General features: G+C 36.1%; 2 protein-coding genes across 2 annotated transcripts; both read left to right on the top strand.

The window, feature by feature from the left end:
- Window positions 1-4,487: 4,487 nt before the first annotated feature.
- Window positions 4,488-8,942, top strand: LOC145766841 (uncharacterized). Its single transcript, XM_082578545.1, has 7 exons — window positions 4,488-4,581; window positions 4,845-5,054; window positions 6,632-6,755; window positions 7,221-7,380; window positions 7,712-7,889; window positions 8,375-8,473; window positions 8,848-8,942. The coding sequence occupies exons 1-7, from the start codon at window positions 4,488-4,490 to the stop codon at window positions 8,940-8,942; spliced, it is 960 nt and encodes a 319-aa protein (XP_082434671.1).
- Window positions 8,943-8,950: 8 nt separating this feature from the next.
- LOC145771297 (thrombospondin-3-like) lies at window positions 8,951-19,184 on the top strand. The gene is made up of 15 exons (XM_082583041.1): window positions 8,951-9,059; window positions 9,333-9,478; window positions 9,693-9,767; window positions 10,068-10,155; window positions 11,071-11,243; window positions 11,660-11,803; window positions 12,214-12,337; window positions 12,723-12,841; window positions 13,031-13,153; window positions 13,641-13,802; window positions 14,100-14,292; window positions 15,469-15,665; window positions 16,953-17,125; window positions 18,230-18,369; window positions 18,771-19,184. Exons 1-15 carry the CDS (start codon window positions 8,957-8,959, stop codon window positions 18,791-18,793), a joined length of 1,983 nt encoding a protein of 660 aa, XP_082439167.1. The 5' UTR covers window positions 8,951-8,956; the 3' UTR covers window positions 18,794-19,184.
- Window positions 19,185-21,396: the final 2,212 nt, after the last annotated feature.

Here is a 21,396-nt window from a genome sequence, read left to right as displayed (position 1 = left end):
CTGCTGGGGATGTGGCTTTTTGGTTTTTCAGCCATAAGTTTTATAACCCTGTTTTCATCAAACCACCTTGAAAGTCCAACGCAAGCATAGCCTATGCCTGGGGCCATGAAAATTGATCAATTATTACAAGAGTCAAAATTTTCACACAAACAAAAACATTTTTCTTCGATTTGTCATAGTTACAATTTTAAACTCTATTTTACCAAACAATTTATAGTAGGCCAGCTTTCTTGAGGTATTTTTGTCCGAAGTAATGATTCACGAATCACGATGTAAGGCACCGAAACAACTTTAACAGAAACTCTGCCTGCAAAGGTTGCTTTCTTAGATCGTTTAAACGTTGCCAGACGTTGAAGCGACACGAACGTGGCATCTTTTTTACCAACTGATATAGCTTGCTTGCAAATTGAGAATAAAAATTAATTCATATGGGCCTAACTATTATTTTGTTGCGAGGTATAACATCTTACTAATGCAATAAAAAAACATATTTCTCTGAACCTTCAGTCATCGCCATATTAAACACACTTTTGAAACAAGAAAACAGTTTTCATAAAATTATGCTTTACGTAAAGTTTAGAGCCATCTGCTTTGTTGGCATAGATATTCTCTGGTGAAAGCAAAGTTAATGAATTTGACTTTGTAAGTAAAAATTTTAACTTGCAATGTCACCATTTGGGTACAGGAAGTCACAGCAGAAGACAAAATCTTCCATTGGGAGAATAGAAGATATACTGTAGTAACAAGCATTGAAGAAATGAACCAGTGAAGGAACTGTGACGTCGTATCGCACGTTTCTTGAGTTGTAACGGACGCTGCAATTATAAGCTACCTCAACAATGGCACAACGTCGGGGCTAGACCTACCCTAGCCCACTTTGGTCAAGTTCAGTCAAATTTAGACAAAAATTGGTCGCTTTCATTCTAGTTTACATACGTGGGGTTTGGCTTCTTCAGGGGCCTAGAGATGCGACGTGAAGTGAAGGAACAAACTGCTGACCGTGACTCTTGAATGTCTCATTTACACAGTCCCAAGAAAATGCATAGCATAGCAGCACTGAACGAGCTACTCTGATTTGGCTTTCTACCACCTGACTTAAAGTTTGGACAATCTGTCTCACACGAAAGAAGATCGCTGTATTTTTGCGAGATGTGATTTTTGTTTGTTTGTCGTATCCAGGCTTACACCCGGTGGTTGAAGATTTAAAATAAGTGGACGGGAAGGCAAGGAAGCCAATCTTCGTGACCACCTTCAGGCATGCTTTTAAGTGTCCTGCCACAGACACAGCCGCATGCTCTTGAGCGGTGTCGATTGCCGTTCGCCCTTTCGATTGCCGTTCCAGTTTTCTCACCACTCGGCTATGCAGCCGACAATGCAGCCGGCTATGCAGCCGACAGCGAGATGTGATAATTTTCAGCCAAAAATATATCAAAATGCCAAGTTCAAGACAACCTGCCAAACGCATCAAAATACGCCAAATTGGTGATCCTCTTTAGGCCTCATGTTGGACGGTAGCGTTTGCCTTCCAGTCCAAATGCCATTATAGCGACGTCCACGGCCATAAATGTTTAGCTGCAACAACTAGAAACCTATTGTGTATCCTAATAAGAACATTTTGATTGGGTCGGTCGGGGAGTGACATTCTGAAATCTATCATTCTGCATAATATGTCTTATTGCAGAACAATGCATGGATATCAACGTTTGGGGAAGTTTCGTTTCTCAAGTTCGTTGCTTACTTGCGAGAATAACTAGGTAAGGAATAGTTGCTTTGATCTCACAAAACACGGTTTTGTAATTCGAATCAAAAACAAAACTGGACGACAGATCCCAAACAAAAGACTATCTGACTCAACTCGGTTTCGTGTGGTGTACAGCACTTCAAAGAAGTAAAAACTTTTTGCTAGAAAGGTCTTTCGTTTCAGAATAAACTTAAAGTGATGACTGCTCGCAGCTTACAAAATTTATTCCCATTCATTGAATAGTTTTGTCGTGTTTTTCATTCATCAGGTATGATGTTGACACTTAAGACCTACTCCCATTCTCAAAAACAACATTGCTTGTTTCACAAGCCTATGTAATGAGTGACATTATTACCAAAGCAATCAATTGTTTGAAACACAAACAGGGTGTCAAATTGCTATAACGTTTTAAACTGAAAATGTATTTTGCAGCTAGGTTACTCTAAGAAAAAAAAAACATTTGAAGAAACCTTTGCCATTCCTAACCTATACCAAGATTTAACAAAGTAGCGTCTAACCTTAGGTAGCAAATTTTTAGCAAAGCAAACGCTTTTAAGAAGTAGTGATATGGGGTAAGGTTTGATTAAAATCGTAATAACAACCATTTTTTTCAGATTGTCAGGGAGTGAAAACTAATAGAACATTGCAGCCTACTCTGTAGTCAATTTAAAAGTCGCATTGTTGTGAAAAATCTGTTGGTATTTAAAATGGAATAACAAAACAATTTCTCACGCTTTTGCTATTTACAGTGCCTCTAAAAATAGAAAGAAAAAACGAAAGAACAAAGCTAAAAAATGCAAGCAGAGTGGGTAGTCTAAAAGACCACTAGCCTATTGATTGTAGAAACGCTTGTTGCACATTGAGAGTCACAGAATGGTTACGTCAGTAACTTAAACGTTGTAGTTGCGATATAACCTGACAATAACAGCAAAAAGTTCATAGAAATCTTTGCACTGGTCTAAATTGGCAGTCATACAATGATTCGATATAAATTCTGATAGGCCTATAAATGTTCTTTCTGTAGAACTGTAGCAGATCACTATTCTAGCATTCCTTAACGGTTTTTATTACGCAAGTCCTTCAGTAGACTATTTTTTACTTAGAGAGAAAAAAATTCATGCACGTGAGCAGTGAAAAACTTGTGAAACTACCTTACAGAAATTCGGCGTTGTGCATGGTGCCAAATTAAATAGGCCTACATTTCTTGCAAGATACAACAGCTTGAATCATCACTATCCACGCGCTATAGCTTTTACAACAGAAATTGAAAATAAAGCACAAAATCCACAGCAGTCTCAAATAAGGATGTAGAGTTTGGAAAGTGAGCATACAAACTTCTCTTAAGTAGCTAGCCCTGGAACTAAAAGCTAGTACAGCAAACATGCTAAAAAGACATCATTGATCGCTAGTCATATTGCTCTATATTTATAACATAATGTGACCAGCTTTGTCGGCCCAGTTTTAACATGTTCTTGTCATGGAAAAGAGTTCTTTTTTTTTTTTTTACCGGAAACTACCCTGTTGGTAGCATTTTAGCTTTTTATGCTGACCGGAAAATGATGTTCACATGTTCGCTTGCCTTTCTTTGAAGTAAATTTATTTCGTTATTTTCTGGATAAAACGATCTTTGTTACAACATTCAGCACACAATATAGAAACCATGGCATTAACTTCAGCATGTGTTCTTTTAGACATTGGAAATAGTGTAAAAAGCAGCTTTTGCTGGATAAGAATGAAGTCTTTTATAAATTTGAAATGAAAAAAAAAATGAGACTTTGATCTGCTTTAGCCAACGAGAGCTTTCTAGAGTATAATAAATGAAGTGCTTATTAGTTTAAGATAAAAATCAACTACGAAGAAATAATGTACAGTAGTAGTATGACATCTTAAAACGTATAAATGTCTAATTAATTATTTATTTATATCTTTGAAATCATTTTGTCATTATGTTTTTCATAAAAAGAAATGCACTTATATTTATTATTTAATCTTTTAAATGTGTTTCGATCTTTTCATTTGTATTTATAAACATCTGTCCAAACAAAACAGCACCAATAAAAAAATTATGAACGCCACTGTAAGTTTGACCCCATGCTATAGTGGAGAATAAATAGACATAAACTGATCTTTCAATTTTTCTGCAATGGTATAACAGTTACACTATCTATGTGGAAAACCATACACAAGTCAAGAACTATGATAAAATTAACTATGAAGAACAATAATTATTGCGAATAAACGGAGGAAAAATGTTATGATTACATGTATCACAGAGCATACGATTTTTAAAAAGTTAATGTGTTTTTCGTTACCTGTTTTATAGTTTCTTGTAATAAACCGCTGCAAGGGAATCATTAAAATACTCCGATCAAAGAGCTGCGGAGAATCGTTTGTGTAGTCTACGTTTGTTGTTTGGTAATTGCGTTTGAGGTGAATTTATAGACGTTGTAAAAGACACAATAAACTAAGGTGTGACTCTACTTTTATTTCAAACCATTTTCAGTTTCAAAACCTTTTTCTGTATTGTGCATACATTGTAGATTAGACGGCATGTTAAATTATATCAATGTTGTTAACGAGTGTGGTGTTTTTCTGATGGTTCCCAGAGGCAGGACAACAAAAAGGTAGCTTTGATGAGACACAAACTGGTCAAGTTTTCTATACTCAGAGACAAGTAAAATATTTCGGTGCAGCTTGCCGGAGTAAAACAGTAATTAGCTGAAAGTCAGTGCTAAAAACATAAACCATGCGAACGTGCATGCCTGGAAAGATATACAAAGTAATGTGTTGGTTCTTGTTGGTTGCTATGTCCACAGGTTCCTATGCCAAAAGGCCAGCAGGTTAGCAATTATTTAAAAATATCTCTCAACATTGGCAATGCGGTCACTGCGTATGGATAGCAAGATACTTGAAAATTACTACAAAGATTTTATCAGAATAACTCGTAAATTATTTATGTGAAACTGAAATAATATTTAAATACATTAAACATTGTTTAATATTAATTAATGCAAAGAAACTGAAACTAAAGGAATTTCGCCTTGCATGTTTGAAACCTGCAAATACATTAGGCTTGTCAAATGTTTTAACTTTTTCTCTGTAGAGATCAATCTTTTGAAAGTATCGAAAACTCGTCTAAAAAGCAATGGAAAGGATCTTAGTGGTGTTTTTCATTCAACTCAGCTGTTGTCCATTATTGTTGACATTAAAGTCCAATCAAAAGAACCGATCTCGGTATTTGGAATCTATGAAGGAATTGAAAAGCCACAAACTAAATATTTTGACATATCCATCAATGGAGGTAAAGGCAAAGGTAGGTGGGATCAAAGATGATTTGTTTACCAATATAGAAATTTCAAACGTCTGTGTTAGGTTTATGTAACGCTTAGGTCGAATATGCACTGACAAGTTGGTGCAGCGTTTGGTAAGCAAAATATTAATAAAAGTGTAAACCCTGAAACCAAATTTTTTTACCACTGACCATGTTATAAACAATAATTGTAGGGTGCTTTGAACAGTCTAGTGACAGTATTTTCAAGCTGGTTAAGTAGTTATACCTAATTCTTGTGTTATGAAAGTGTTTTTGTTGATTTGGTATTAAATGCTATCCATTATGGAATAACCTACTACGTTCGCGTTTTTTGAAGTACGGTTCGTCAGACATTTCTCAGGCCAAAGTATGCATTTTAGCACCCTCTCACAACTTTATAGATTTCATTGCTTTAAGGTGAAGCCTAAATATATTTGCGGTCTATTATTGAAGTTATTTTAAAATGAATTTAATTTTTAATATTTGTTGCAAATAACCCCTTTAATGTAGCCATCCCTTTGGGTCAGTAAACTTAACACATTGCAGTAAAATTAAGTTACAAACCTTTACTGTAGATGAGATGATGGCATTGATATCAATGATGACATATTTTGTTTTGTTACAAATCATATTAAAGCTACCGTAGGCTACCTAATAAAATTTCGGCCGTGTTTGTGTTGACCACAAATACGCAAATTACACAAATTACGCATAAGCTGTGAAAAAAATAACTAGCTTAATCATTCAACAAGATCTTGTAGTAGCCTGGCCTGTAATCACCAGAAGAGTGCAAAAAGTCTTACAATCAAATGCCTTATAGTTCTTGGTGAGGTGATACGCATAACCGTTTTGTTTCATGATTGATCGAATTAATTCAAGCTGGAAATTTAGTTTGTATTTGCAACGGATGTTTTTTTATTGAAGCTTTTTCTCACCGGTGTTTTCACATCTGTAAACTAAAAGCCGACCTTCACCGCCCAATAATTAGATGCCAGATGACCAACTTTTCACCTTTTATCATTCTAAAATATGAAGGCTCATTAAAAGTGTTTTATACACAAGGGCCTTCTGCAGAACATGAATAATAAATGAGCTTTTACTGTTTTTGGCAAATAGTCATGTCAATGTCTTGTAGTTTCAGTATTCAATTAGATAGCTGACGTTTAATAAAAACAAATATCAGCTAGCGATATAAACCAGCTTAATCATTGTGGTTATTATTTTTTCATGGAAGATATGAAGAGAACATTTAAATGTAGCCAATTCTATAATATGGATTTTGATAGAGTACTCAAAATAAGATGAATAGACTATGACAATAATGAACCATAGAAATTGTTTCTGTTTAAATGTATTAAAGACTCTGCACCTAGTATGGTATAGGCCTACTAGGTTAGTATAATAAGAACCTTATCTTCTCATTCCACAATGTTTGGATTTAAGTATGGAACTCACCTTTTTTACCTAGTAAGGGGTCAAAAACTGATAATTTGTGCAGTGTTAACTTGAAACTTCTACATAATTTTTCAAATATAGGAATAAACTGCTGTCAGAATCATAACTTGCTTATAATATTTTAGCCTCGGTGAAGCACTTTTCTGGTGAAGGCAGTGATGATCAATCCTATGATGTCACAACTTTTCGAAATGTATGGATTGCGGATAACCTTTGGCATACCATGATTTTTCACTTTCGACTTGTCTCGTAAGTAGCCTAATAACTTATGTCAGTGACTTAGCTACAAAGATTTTTTGGGAGGAAGAGGGCAAAAGCGGTTTTTGGGAGAGGCAAACGTCATTCATCATGAATTATAATGGTATTAAAACGTTTTAATTGTATTAAAACATTTATTTTAAAAGGACAAGATAAAATTTTGGGTGTGATTACTTCCCCAAGTCTCTCCTTCAAAGCTACGTCTCTGACTTAGGCCTATGTTAAGTATATTAAAAAGCAAAAGAACTCATTTCATTTTCAGTTTGGGTAGGATTCAATTATTTATATCTACAGTACAAATGTTACTGCGATTCGTAATGAATTCAAAGCTTCACTGAAATAAGAGCAAAATTTTTTGATTAGGCTATATACAAGTTGTGCACCTTATACTACACAGGCAGCTTACACCAGTCCAAGATTTGTGTAATAGGATGTTTTGTGACTTTTTGTTTTCAGTCAATCACAAGATGTGACAAAAGCTTCTCTCGTTATCGATTGCTTGGACACGGGAAGACAGGACATGTCGTCATGGCTTTCCTCAGCAATCAACTTCAATTCGAATTCGTCAAAAAAAAGTTTTATCAAATTTGGACGAAAGCGGCACAGACACAATAAAGTAAACCTGCATGGAATGCATTCTTTTTCTTTTGCAATTGATGGAATTAAAAAATGTCTAAGTTTTAATGACAACTTGGAGATGCTTTCACGCTATCGTTTTGTCTAGTGTCATTGACTATGATACACACGAACAAATACAAATGTTACTCATTGAAAAACAGATTCCTGCAAGGTCACTTTTAGCATCATCATCAACTGGTCGTGCCACTGATGGCCAAGGCCCTCCACATTATATTTCCACACTTTTATATGTGATACCAATCTTTTCATCAACGTTATCTCATCATCTTTTCCGTCTCCCTTGTAAAGTAACTCATGTATCATTTTAGACGCAAATTCGTCGAGCTCTGTTGGTATCTGACGCAACATTACCTTACGTACAACGTAACTATATGACGCAATGTTCTCAAGGAGACGTGCCAGAAAGGAAAGGTTTTGAAAAATTTGGCGATTTTCATATGATCAACAAGTTTGAGCCGACGTCAGAGCTGATTGTGCAAGTATCAGGTAGATTGAGATTCTCACTAGGCTTGCCATACGTGGTCTGCGCTATATATAGGCTACTGCAGTTGCTTTCTTGACAATAAATGAATGCCAGGCTGAAGAGCTTTTGGCAGACAACAAAATGTTTCATTGCTGTGAGAATACTTTGTCTTCACTCATGAATCATCTTGGAACGGACTGTACTAGGTAAAGCATGTTGAGTAACATGAACATTTGATTGTAAAGTAAATTAATATGTAATAAGAACTTATTGTCTCCACTCGGTGTTACATCTTACCTACTATTCAGGGAAATAATTATCTCTCAATCATCAAATGATTTTAAAAGACAAAACCAAGCAATAAGTTCCGCACCTTCTTTTTGTTCTTCTTTTTCCGGCTTTATTCCCACTTCAAGTGGCGTTGTCGAAAAGTCTAATTAATAGCCGAATTATCACAGTTGTTTTTTTATCAGGTGTAGCTTATTCTGCTCTTATTTGAATTCTGCAGATTTAGCATTAACTTTGGAAGAAATGCACAATGACGTAAAGACTCATATATCAGAAGCTCGGGAGCTGAAAACGTTACTGCAGCAGTGTTCAATATGCGGTAAGATTTTAAAATATCTCAGCTAGAAAAATGTGCCTTTTTTACATTGATTCAGCATTTGTAGACCTTGAATCAACGTAGGAAGAATAGAATGTTCTATGTAGAATCTTACAACATCACACCAATTTCCTGTAGATGAACTTATTTTAACATAGCAAACCTAAGTTTTTAGTTCTTTTTAGTTTTTCATAATTTTTATTGCTTTTTATATCTTGTAAGTTTAATACCTTCATGATATGTAACTACCACAATTTAACAAGCTTTGACATGTGCAGACAAAGTTTCTAATATGAGCTTACTGTACATTGCATAATGCATATGGGAGCGGTTTAATCTTCTTCTTTCGTTTGAGACTAGATCAAATCAAATTTCAGGGCGGTTTAATGATTATGTAGTACAGTTCAACAGCACAACCCAAAGAAGCAAATACACTGTTGTGACGCAGAACCAGAAGCACAACGCAGCATGAGAGAAGAAATAAGAATGATCACTTGTGCTGACAAACCATGCACCAACGGGGCGCGCTGCACAGATAATCCAGAAAAAGGGCAATATGTCTGTGAATCTTGCCCTGCAGGGTACAAAGGTCTTGAAACTAAATTATTTATTAGTATTATAATTATATATAATTATGATAGACTGTGTTTGTACAATAAATATATTGTCATAACTTACTCTCATTATTCATTATAATTAACAGCAAATAAGGTTTATAGAAAAGTTTTAAAAATCGCCTTAAATCCGTTTTGAGACCAGAAGATAAACTGTTACACAGCACTTAAAAGTAACTTATGTGACAAGTTACAGCATGGTTACAACTTATAATGCTCTTCATTACTTTGAAATCTTTAAAAATTAGGAAATGGAACTTTTTGCAAAGATATCAATGAGTGTCAGCTTCCCGGCTCGTGCTCTCTTTTAACGTCATGCAAAAATACGATTGGGAGTTTTTATTGCACTGCTTGTCCTCCTGGGTATCAAGAGTCTTTTCATGAGGAAAAACAGGTTAAGCTACCAATCTTTAGTTGTACAACAAATACTCCATGTACACAACTTTTAAAGGATAATTTTAACTTCTATTAATTCTTTATAGAAATATATTACCTGATTGGTTTGTTCAGCATGTGATACCCTAAAGTTTTTGAAATTGTAAAATGAAGCTTTATCGATATTTTTTCCTGTAAAATTTAAAAATAAAGACTCAACTGTTCAATTTCAGATCTGTGAAGACGTTGATGAGTGTCTTATGAACAATGGTGGATGTGCGGAAAATTCCATTTGCGAAAATATTGAGGTACGATTTAGTTATGCGGAGTGCTTGTGACATTTTTTGTTAAACAGCCAGAAGAGAACATAAGCAGGCGTAACGATATAATCGTTTTTCAGATAAAGAAATTTCCCACCAACCATGATTAGTTGTTTACCATTTTTTTGCATTTACAAGAATGCTCGTGGACGTTTTTTTTTCCCCTTTTGAAACCGTTTCACATCGCTTTAGCTTTTAGCTTTATTGGATGGACTACTGTAGTTTACTTAGTGTGTGAATCCAAATTTTTTTAGCATTCCTTGATAGATCGACGAATCTGTATTGCAGGGTTCCCACCGATGTAGGATGTGTCTTGATGATTACGCTGGCAACAAATCATCCCAATGTCTTAAAGTCCGAACATGCAGTGACGGAGGTACCGGATCATTTGTAGATACCATTTAAGATACTTCTGATAAGAACGCATTGAGCTGCGACGTTTGCAGTCCGAAGATACTCTGTTGAAGCTTGGTTTCGTCTGTATTGGTAACCTCTGTACATTTTGGTGCTTGATATTGATTGCTGATAGCGCTCAAACAAAATATGTTTCACATCGGCTTCATTCAATAATCGTATACGAGCAACATCTATTTTGTATTGTAGCCTAATGACAACAAGTCTTGTGGTGGAGTGAAATTTCAGCTTTTGTCAAGTTTCAATGAACGATGATTGATGACATGATCGAAATTAATAGAAACCCATTAATGTGTTTCTACAACTAATTCTTTTTATCTCTGACAATAAGTAAAGATCAATGTACAGATTTAACGAGATTCATTAACAGCTTAATTAATGATTCACTGCTGTGTCTTTAAACAATTTTGTTTTCTGCAAACATTTATGCCAACGCTAGAAAAAAACAAAGTTTCGAAAATAGTTTGCAGTTTGATGGCGCAGTAGAGCCGTTAAAGAAATTGAAGGTTGAAAAGCATTTGCTGTCGAAACGTCACAAAACTAAATATTTTGCAATGCTTTGCCTTGGTCAAAACAAACTTTCGATAAGTTTTTGCTTTTTGCAACTACAGCACTTTAGATTTGTGATCCACTTTTACCTTGGTACATGTCAGCGAAGTTTAATTGTTTGGCAAAGGACAGTGGTTCAAAGCCTCTACAAGTAGGCTGTGCGAAACTGTCAGGAATAACCCACCAAAGAGTTTGTCAGTTTGAGAATAAAGCTTCATACCCAACAAGAAAAAAAGCCCAAAAAAACAAACATTGATAGTAATCAAGTTACTGTATTAAACTTCAAGTTGTGCTATTAAAGGTCTGCTAAACCTTGTGTCAAATTTAGAAGCTAATCCTTGCGACGCAAAAGCCGACTGTAAAGTAATTGAGCGGGGAAAGAAATACGATTGCACATGTCAGATTGGATATGCTGGAAACGGAATTTTATGCGGGAATGACACAGATCAAGATGGGTACCCGGATGAAAGTCTACCTTGTGGAACAAAAAAATGTCGCAAAGTACTTTTACGCATGCTTGTGTTTATTCTTTTCAAATGTGTAGCTATGATATAGTCGTCTGCATGGACAAGTGGTAAGCGAATCTGCGCGTCATTCGAAAGAACGTCGGTTTAACAACGCGTCAGAGGTCTTCAACGAGACACTTCATGACATGCCAAAATGGATGGAAGTGACTCGATAACCACATGTCCTTCCATCGCTACCAGCTGTTTGTTGTGTTGTATCTGCAATTCGCCATGATTTATGAACACAATGGTGCAAAATAAACATGATGATTATGATTATGAATAGTGTAATCCAATATTTATTGTTGTTTTTAGATTGTATAAAAATACAAGATTATTTTAATCCTTAATTTACTTAGTTTTTGTTTTTATTTCTTTTGTTTGAATAGTTTTTATGTTGATGGGTTGCAGGACAACTGCCCCCTGATTCCAAACAGTGGTCAGGAAGACTCAGATGAAGACGGGATCGGTGATGCCTGCGATAATGATGCAGATGACGACAATGTTCCAAACATCGAAGATAACTGCGTCTTTATTGCAAATCAGTACCAACAGGTAAAAATCTAGACTAGCAGTTACAACTCACGAGTGGCACATGTTACATGTTACCCCATGCCATTTGTTACCACAGCATGCTGCGCCAAATTTAATCAACTTAACAACAAGAAAAAAAAACACTTCAGCGTTTTTTCTTTTCCTTTTTAAACATAAAAAAAGAAGCAACTCGCTTATTGGATTTGGTTGCATTCAGAGCTTTTGCAATAAAAAAATAACTTTCTCAAAAGCTACATATTGAAATGCAATCTAAAGTATATTTACATTTTTAACCTACTGTGCTCTTATTATGATAACTGCTGTATATAAAATTTATCCCTTTTTTACTTTGAACTTTTGCGCTTAAGTGCGTCAGAAACATTGGATGTTCAATAATTTAAATTAAAACGTTTCACAAAAACACATTACAGAACTCAGATGCAGATTGGTTTGGCGATGCGTGTGATAATTGTCCCAATGTAAACAATCCTGAACAAAAAGACAGCGATGGAAACGGAATTGGCGACGCGTGCGACAATGACATTGATGGAGATGGTATAGTTTGCCTTGGAGTTATAATTGCGATAAAAAACAAGTCTATTTTTTTAACTTCTGTTTAGAAAGTAAACAGTTAAAACAAAAATAAAATCTGATTTGTTATGATTCACATTTTCTTTAAATTATATCTGTTGTAACAATAAACTTTTTACATTAATTCAACGCTTGCAGCCGTTGTAATATGATAGATATAAAGTACCTGCTGTAACTACTATATTAAAGCATGCACTATGTAATTATGGTTCATAAGGAAACATTTTATCGTATGATATCTTGTTTATAACCTTAGCAACTTTGATCTTAGTAGCCTTGGTTCTCGAGAACAGACGTTGAATCAATATCAAAAGACGTTTTTCTGTTCACTTGGCACTGCATTGCACAGGAATCTCAAACCATGCTGACAACTGTCCTCTTGTCCCAAATAGCCACCAAACTGATATAGACCACGATGGGGTGGGGGATGCCTGCGATAACTGCCCAACAGTCAGCAATGCATTGCAAGTATGCCTTAGCACTATATGCACACAACCACGTGTTTTAAAGCAATTATGAATTCTAATGAATTTTACGGGAAGTTCTTCATTCATGCATGACGAGTGCGATGAAACATGTGAACGTTTCAGTGTAAAATTCGAATATAAACTGCTATTTTCTAAAAGCAAGATACAACTAAATTATTTCTTTTCCTAGATTGATTTTGATTCCGATTTGGTTGGAGATATATGTGATGATGATGCTGATGTAGATGGAGATGGATTTCAAAACAACATCGACAATTGTCCTTACATCATCAATGGAGATCAACTAGACACAGTAACTCACCATTGTGATAACTTGTTGCATTGTACATCGAAAAACGTACAATACCATGCTTTTAAGTTTAAAAGACTTCATTATGTTTGCATGACTTGATTGTTTGTGGAAATCTTCATCCTCGGACTGAGAAAGCTTCTTTAAAAGCGCAATCCTGACAGTTTCACAAGGTTGAATATGCACTGTATATCTGACTTTGTACCGTACAGACGGTTTAAGCTTCTGACGCAAGCGCGGTAACAAAGATTGACAGAGTGGAGTTTCCGCTTGTTGCTAAATTGATGTTGCCTGATATATCATATCTTTCGGATGCCTGAATGGAAGAAAGCTTAAGCTGTCCTCATGAAATGCGTTGCTCAATTGCACACTACACACCGAGAAAGTTAAAATAATGTTATCGAAACTTGGCATTTGTTTGTTCGCAAAGTCAGTCGCTTAATTATTTAACTGAGCTAAAAAGATGGAGATTTAATTTTGACTTGCGCAGGACAACGATGGCTTGGGTAACGCGTGCGATGAAGACGACGACAATGACGGGGTGCCAGATCATGGAATCATGGCGATTCCTGACAACTGTCCCCTCATCTACAATCCAGATCAATTGGACAGAGACGGAGATGGAATTGGTGATGCTTGTGAAAGTGATTTGGTAAATAGTTTCAAAGATATTCTTCTGTTTGAAATCGAACATAAACGCTTTAAACCAAAAAAACTTTGATTGAGAGCATCATCAAAATAAGGTGCGATAAATGTAACAATCATTTTTAATGTCATTGTGGACCGAAACAAAAAAGTTGTTTTTTTCTTGTTTTTGTCATGCAGGAGATTTAGAAATTTCTATAATTAAGAACGCACAATAGCTAACAAAAAAGTGCACAAATCAATAAAAAATCAAATTAATACAATCAAAATAAGGTAATGACATCGCACATCTTATACAATAAAGGATGGCGATTCTGTGCACGATTGGAGAGATGCATGCCCAGAGAACGGAGACATAACCACCACAGATTTTCGAACGTATCAGAGCATCAACCTTGATCCTCGCGGTGATGCACAAGTAGATCCTCATTGGGTGGTGCTCAACAACGGCAAGGAGATCATGCAAACTCAGAATAGTGATCCTGGTTTGGCTGTAGGTGAGTTAATGTTTGGCGCCTTTGTTTTAATGATCGGTGTTGGCTTCATACCTTGAAGTTGAAGATTCTGATTCTTTTGGTCATATCATTTGCGAGTCAAAAAAGCTAAGTTTGACGTCTACTAACAAGCAGTTTATAAAGTAGACTACCCTGTCGAAACAATGTCACATTTGTTACGATGAGCGTGAAACCTTTTTGTAAAACAATGCATCAATGCAGATTTGGTCCAACTTCTTTTTTGTTAATGGCAACTTAGGCAAACTTTATAATCGACTTTATCTGTAGGGCTTTTGTCGGGAGAGAATGGATCTTAGTACGCTTTTTCCATAGCAGCGTTTCTTAAACTTTTCTTACCCTAGCGGCCTAACACATCTACAAAAAGATCTACTTAGAGTCCTGGACAGTCTAGCAGGCTACCTATCACTTTTCATGAACACACAAATAAGGTAGTGCATGTTGTTTTGATGTTGAATCATGATGGGCATTTGGCTATACTGCCATGTATTTCATGAATCCCTAAAGTCAATTGCAGCACGCCCGGTGGAAAAATGCTGCTCTTTGTAAGTTTTTCAGGTAAAGCACATTCAGTATAGCTTTGTATTTTCTGGGCTGGAATGTGCAGTTCAATTTTTTAACAACGTAGGCTCCTTTGGAGACTGTACCGTGTTATTCCTATTCAGGGGCGATCCAGCAAGTAGCTTTCGAGAGATAGGGGAGGTTTCAACTACATACAATGATATGTAGGCCTACATTAATCCGACCTTGCAAATACATCATGAATAAAGTTACCTTTTCTATGTTTCAAGGGGAGGCGATCACCCCCTGGATCCGCCACTGTTTCTGTTACATGAGTATTGTCTGTTCTATAGCTTTTAAAGCAAAGTTACCAGTTTTTAAATGTTTTCTCTCTGGGTTGTTATCTCCTGATAGACATATAACTTTACCTTTAAGAGATTATGGCAACTGCAACATCGTTTACAATTGTGTTTTTCTGACAAAATGCTATTTGATAGATGTAGATTTGATTCAATCCAAACAAATACAAAGTTAAAGAAGTCACCTATTTGCTTGTTTTCAAACAGCCTCGAAAGTGTTGTATTTCTTGTATAGGCTATGCATTCACATTTTTCTATCCATATTCTTGCTTTTTATGTTGTTTATTATTGCACATTATAGGTTATGACACTTTCGACGGAGTTGATTTTCACGGGACATTCTTCGTCAACACAATAGCGGATGATGATTACGCGGGATTCATATTCAGCTATCAGAGTAGTTCTCGGTTTTATGTTGTCACATGGAAGCAAACTCAGCAAACATACTGGCAACCTACTCCATTTCGTGCGGTGGCTAAACAAGGCCTCCAATTAAAGGTGAAATCTCAAATGGTTAACCCTCTGTCTACCGAAAAAAATATATGCAAGTTTTACCGTTGGGGTCCATCGGACCCCAAATTTCAAAGTACTTGTTTTGGATAAAAAAAAAACAGTTCCGATGATGAAATTAAAGCTCAATAGGAAAGGACGTATCATACTACAAAAATCATAACTTATAAACACTGTAGAAAAACTAAAAATACTCGAAACTTAACAAACAAGTCATACAGTAGCCCATGCACAAACCAAATTGATACGGAATTGGTCTATTCTTGAGCAATGGTCAAACTATTGAGAGATTTGTCTAAAAAAACGCATATTAGGCCTATACCCTACATATTAGTTCACAAAAAATATTTTGAGTTTATATATTATCGCATTCATTGCAAATGAATTGTGAATGTTCTTGGCAAACGTTGAGTTTGCAAGTAGTACAGAATTGTCTGCCTATTTGGTTTTTTGTATCTTTCGCAATTTCGCAAGTTTTGTGTCTTTCGCTTTCGGATTTAGATGTCTTGGTGATATTGAAGTCGAAGCTGGTAATCCAGCAACCTCTTTTCCTAGTTGGATCTAAAATTTTCTTCTCTTTCATGCATGCATGCTTCACAATGTTGTGCTGCTATTGTCGCCTTGCAATTGATGCCATATCACAAAAGCATTGACAGCAGTGACATCGATCATATTGTAAATTAGAGCTATCGGCTATCTTTTCGTCATCATTTGCATCTGCATTTCCTAAAAGTTCTGTCAATAATGTTGACTCCTCTTTTAGTGCTGTTGTAATACAAGATTACTTCAAATACAGCAGGCTTGGGTCCATTAGACCCCACGGTACAAGATGCTATTATTTTTTTCTATGCTACCTACTTTTGTTTGAGATCAATAATTATTATATTGTCCTAAAGATCAAGCAAAGCTGTAAACAGTCAAGGTATACCAATATCGCATTTGCTATATGTCCTGAGAAATCGCAGAGCGAAATTTGTTTTGGGGTCCATTGGACCCCACGGTAGACAGAGGGTTAAGCAAATATGTAAATGATTTTGCTCCTTCGCGTTTGAGAAAAGTTGGAGAAGGCAACACTGGTGTACAGGGCAAGACCTGGACAAGATTACTCTCTAAATAAACTTACTGTTCATAGATAAAAGTCAGCCACATTAAACTGTGGAAGTTTATTATCGAAATTGGCAAAAATGGCCATATTGGTGATGATGATTAAATAATTTCCTGCACGATCAGAAAAACTTTTTATCTCTGTTGTTTATTAAAACGTAAACTTTTTAGGTGGTTAACTCTGACAAAGGTCCAGGAGAGAGGATGCGAAACGCGCTCTGGCATTCCGAGGACACAGCTGGAGAGGTATCAGTTTTATGGAGCGATCCACTTAAACAACGATGGAAAGATAAAACTTCGTATCGTTGGGAGCTTCAACACAGACCTCACGTTAGTTATATCAGGTAATTCACTGAGTTGAACTACTATTAGGTAACTAAAATTTGGTAACGTTTGGGAGACATGACGGCAGTGATGTACGCGCATACAAAAAATATTGACGCCGTCAGCGTAAACCCAAACATTTGAAAAACCATACGTCGTATGCGTCAACGCAACTTGTAAAAAAAGTTGGCGGCGTCAGCGCATACACTAGCGTAAACTCATTTTGTTTGCTAGGTGCCAAACATTCACACGGTATAAACCACTTGAAACATACAAGTTTTATTTTGAATTTCCACAAAGAAACACAAGCATCTGAAAGTGTTCATCTGACATGTTGCTGCGTTTTGGTTTCAATATGTCTTTGCCCATTGAAAACCTTCTTTCAACTGCAGCGCTAGAAGGTATCGGCGTGTTGCAGCGAAAAAAATACATCTCGCAGTTTGATAAAAAAAATGCAAACAACGGCTAAGACATTAAAAAGTATACGTTGACGCTATATGCAAAAAAAATGCAACAACTTTACGGCGTAGCCTCAAGCGACAACTATCCAAAAAAATGTGGCCGTAAGCGTTAGCGTAAACAAAAAGTCTACGCCGCAAGTCTTAGGCGTAGAATTTGCGGCGTATGCGTACATCTCTGCATGACGGACAATATCAAACAGTTTACGTTACTATTTAAAGTTTTTTTCTGATTAGTCATTCACTGTACATAACCCATCGCAAGCTACTTATAAAACTTTCAGTTCTTTTTCATTTGCAAGGTTTACATTGGAAACACTTGAATAGAGTAAGCGATGGCCTAAAAGCATGTTGTATCTGTTTATTGTTTGTTATGTGATTTAGTGCACGGTATATGTGAAATGAGTCTTCCCTATGTACTGTACAAGTAGGCCAAAGCACTACGTCAAAAATAGTAAATTTTAGGTATTCGTTTAGGCTGTTATCAATTGCATCGTAAGTTTAATATAGGCTAATTCTTTATGGAGAACGGTATGATAATTAATTGTAGCTTGTAGTTATGATAATTAATTGTATCGTTTTTGAATTGTGATTGTTTAACGTTTGTCTCTTTCACACCATGTCGCCTTAACTGCTTTACGTACGGCATTTTCACTGTTTTTAAAGGATAAAGTTTTATGAAAAATCGGTTCTCATTGCTGACACTGGACCGATCATCGACAACACAATCCTTGGTGGAAGACTTGGAGTATTTTGCTTCAGTCAAGAGAATGTCATATGGTCTAATTTGGCTTATAAATGCAACGGTGATTTTTCGTAAACATTTTTCTACGAAATAACAACAAAAGTTTTTTTCTTATCATTTTTTAACTATTGAAGTAAAAAACAAAAATGTGAAAATGTTAAAATCTTATTGCGTATGCTTTGTCGTCCAGGAGAAACTTTATAATTGACTGCATCATTTTAGTGCTTTTATTGATGCAGTCAATTCTATGAAAATTTATTCTATGAAAAGTTACACACTAAAGCCAGGGATGATCAAACCAAATTAATAGATTCACACTTTAATAACCATTACTCACCAGCCATTATTAAACATATTTTCAGTTCGACTTGACTGATGTTGGAACTACCAAGTACATTGATGAAAGATAATAGTAAAATTTACACAGCCCAAACTTAATAAAAACTTCAATTATTGTTTCAGACACTCTTCCAAACCGAAACTGATTGCACAATTATCTGTAGAAACCTCAATGAAAAGAAAGAAAGAAAGAAGAATGTTTTTTATTTGTAATAAAGTGTGACAGAAAGTGGACGGTGGACGTAAATCCTTACTGTACTTTTAAAATCTTAAAATCCAACATTTTATATGTTTTTTTGAATGAATTTTTTCACTACGATTGTTAGTTCGTTAGCTTTGTGTTGCATGAAAGTAGATTATTCTTAGTAATTATATGTGTAGCCTAATTTGTTACAAAATTGAACTATTTATAAATCACTTTTTTGTCTACCTCTCTGTCTCATGTTGTTGTAATTACAATTGAACATATGCATACATAATGCATATTGTATTAATGTGAAAAGTGATTCTGCACTATCGCTTCTAAAAAACAACGATTATCACAAAAAGTATGTGTGGCGTTATCATTCAAGGATCAAACATGTCCTTGCAAGTTTACTGAAATCTGCAAAAAATCCTGTTTAGGTAAAGAGTTTCTTGTTAAGAAAGAATGATAACGCCAGATCTAGTGCTAGATCCTAGTCAAGGATTAGCCCTCAGTTGCAGCACACGACTAAGATCATAGGTGTCAATTCACAACAACGCCTTGCAAAATTTGACGTCACAATGAGAGGTTTCTTCCCATATTCTACATTGTACTGCACCAGCTCTTTCACTTTATTGTTGAATTTGCGTGTTATGAAGGAATGTGTCCTCTATGGAAGAGGTTAACACCAGCAACATATATCCACTTTGACTTAAAAAAAAGTTTCAGTTGAATTATGACCTATTGCAATGTCAGCAGTTTATAACTGCTTGCAAATAGCCTACTGCCCTACCTAAAATGCGTAAATTGGCCAGTTGGCTACCACCAGACAAGGACATCGGACAGTCTGACGCCTGAAGACAGAATTCAAACCCTTATCATAAACCAAAGGACCACCGTTCTCTATTTTCATAACTTAACAAGAGCTTCATCAGTGCGTGGACTTTGTAGACTGCAAGTTGATAGCATGGAGGGCGGTGAATTAAGCTCGTCCTTTCTTTTATGCCAACAAAAATGTTTTTCTTGCATTTATTGACAAATCAATGCGATGGTTGACCTTGTAGGTCTGCAGCTAACCGTGAAATTCGAGGTTGCGTGCTAGACAGAGCCAGTCTCATGTCGTCTTCCACATCCATTCTATTTCTTTCCTTTGTTTTCATATGCAGAAGAGCTGAAAAACCACTCTCACTTAGATACATCGTAGCGAAGGGCAGTAATACTTGAAAAGCCAGCTTAGAAATGTGTGGGTGTGAATCATACATTTCACACCAAAATTGAGAGAGTGACTTTTCATGGTAGAGAATGCGAGCAGATGAGTCATTCTCAAGATCAAAATATTGATCTTGTATTTCATCAAGAATGCCACTTGCATCCAGAGAAACGAAAAACGGATTTTGAACAAGTACAGCTTCTTGCGGTGTGTTTACCTCACCCGCAACCGCTTCAGTTCGGTTTCATTTCTGTTGAAACTACCGACATGAAATCCAGACCGCCACGAATCTCATTTCGGTCATCGCATGTAAACAGACTACGAGTCTGGCAGACTAACCGAAACGGAAAGTTTTCATTTCCGGCGCAATGAAACGTCATGTAAACGTAGCCAAAGGCACCTACTACTAGCGGACCGGTACCTCGTCCTACTTACATTCACTTTTGTTGTTGCATGAGCAACAGCTTTGCGACCCCCTTGGGGGTCGCGACCCCCAGGTTGGGAACCACTGAGCTAGACCGATGCCAATGCAAAACCAACTGCTCAACCCAGAGATGTTCGTGTCGAAGGAACAACTTGACCTGCACCGACTTGTGCCTGTGTGGGACAGACTGCGAAAATGACGTTGACTGTAATGCTGGAAATAAGACTCAGGACAGCTGTTGGAAAATTGAATTGTTTTTTGTTTGTCCAAAATATGACAGTGGCGTGCAGGCTTGCTTCTAATGAATTCCTTAGTCAACACAACTTAGCACTAGCATATTGAATGAAGTTTATATCTCAACTAGTAAGTAGTAATGTAACGAAATATAATTTCGGCGGCCATTTTGAAAACCAATATGGCAGATAATTGCAAAGTGGTTAACGCTAGGTATGCTTCTAATGGATTTCTTGACCCTTAAAACATAGAATTAGCATGTTTGATAAAGTTTCTAAGTTTATTAGGAGCCGAGATATATCAAAATATGTATTTTGCGGCGGCCATTTTGAAAATTCAAAATGGCGGCCATGCGGACATCTCTGCAAATGTAATCAACGTTTTTCGGATTCCTCATGATCTAAGCTTTCCGAAAATGTATAGGTTTGCTAATCTCCAAAAATTTTGAACGAAACTCTTTTTTTTGACATAGTGAACCTGACTACAACTTGGATTCGTTGCCGTTGCCGTTGTTTTAAACGCACGTATTCATAAATTTCTTACTTTCTAAAAAAATATCTGAAAGCAATGAAATGCTATAAAGATTAATTTACTTTCTGTCTGTTATTTCTTTATATGCGTGGTACAAATTTGTGGTTTCAAAACAACCAAGCCTGCCATTGTGGCCTCGGGCATTTGACGTGACTCTGACAGCGGT

This window comes from Aplidium turbinatum, chromosome 1 (genome assembly GCF_918807975.1).
Source record: "Aplidium turbinatum chromosome 1, kaAplTurb1.1, whole genome shotgun sequence".
Taxonomy (NCBI): Eukaryota; Metazoa; Chordata; class Ascidiacea; order Aplousobranchia; family Polyclinidae; genus Aplidium; species Aplidium turbinatum.
The sequence above is the reverse complement of the archived record's forward strand: the minus strand, read 5'-3'. Positions and strand labels throughout refer to the sequence as shown.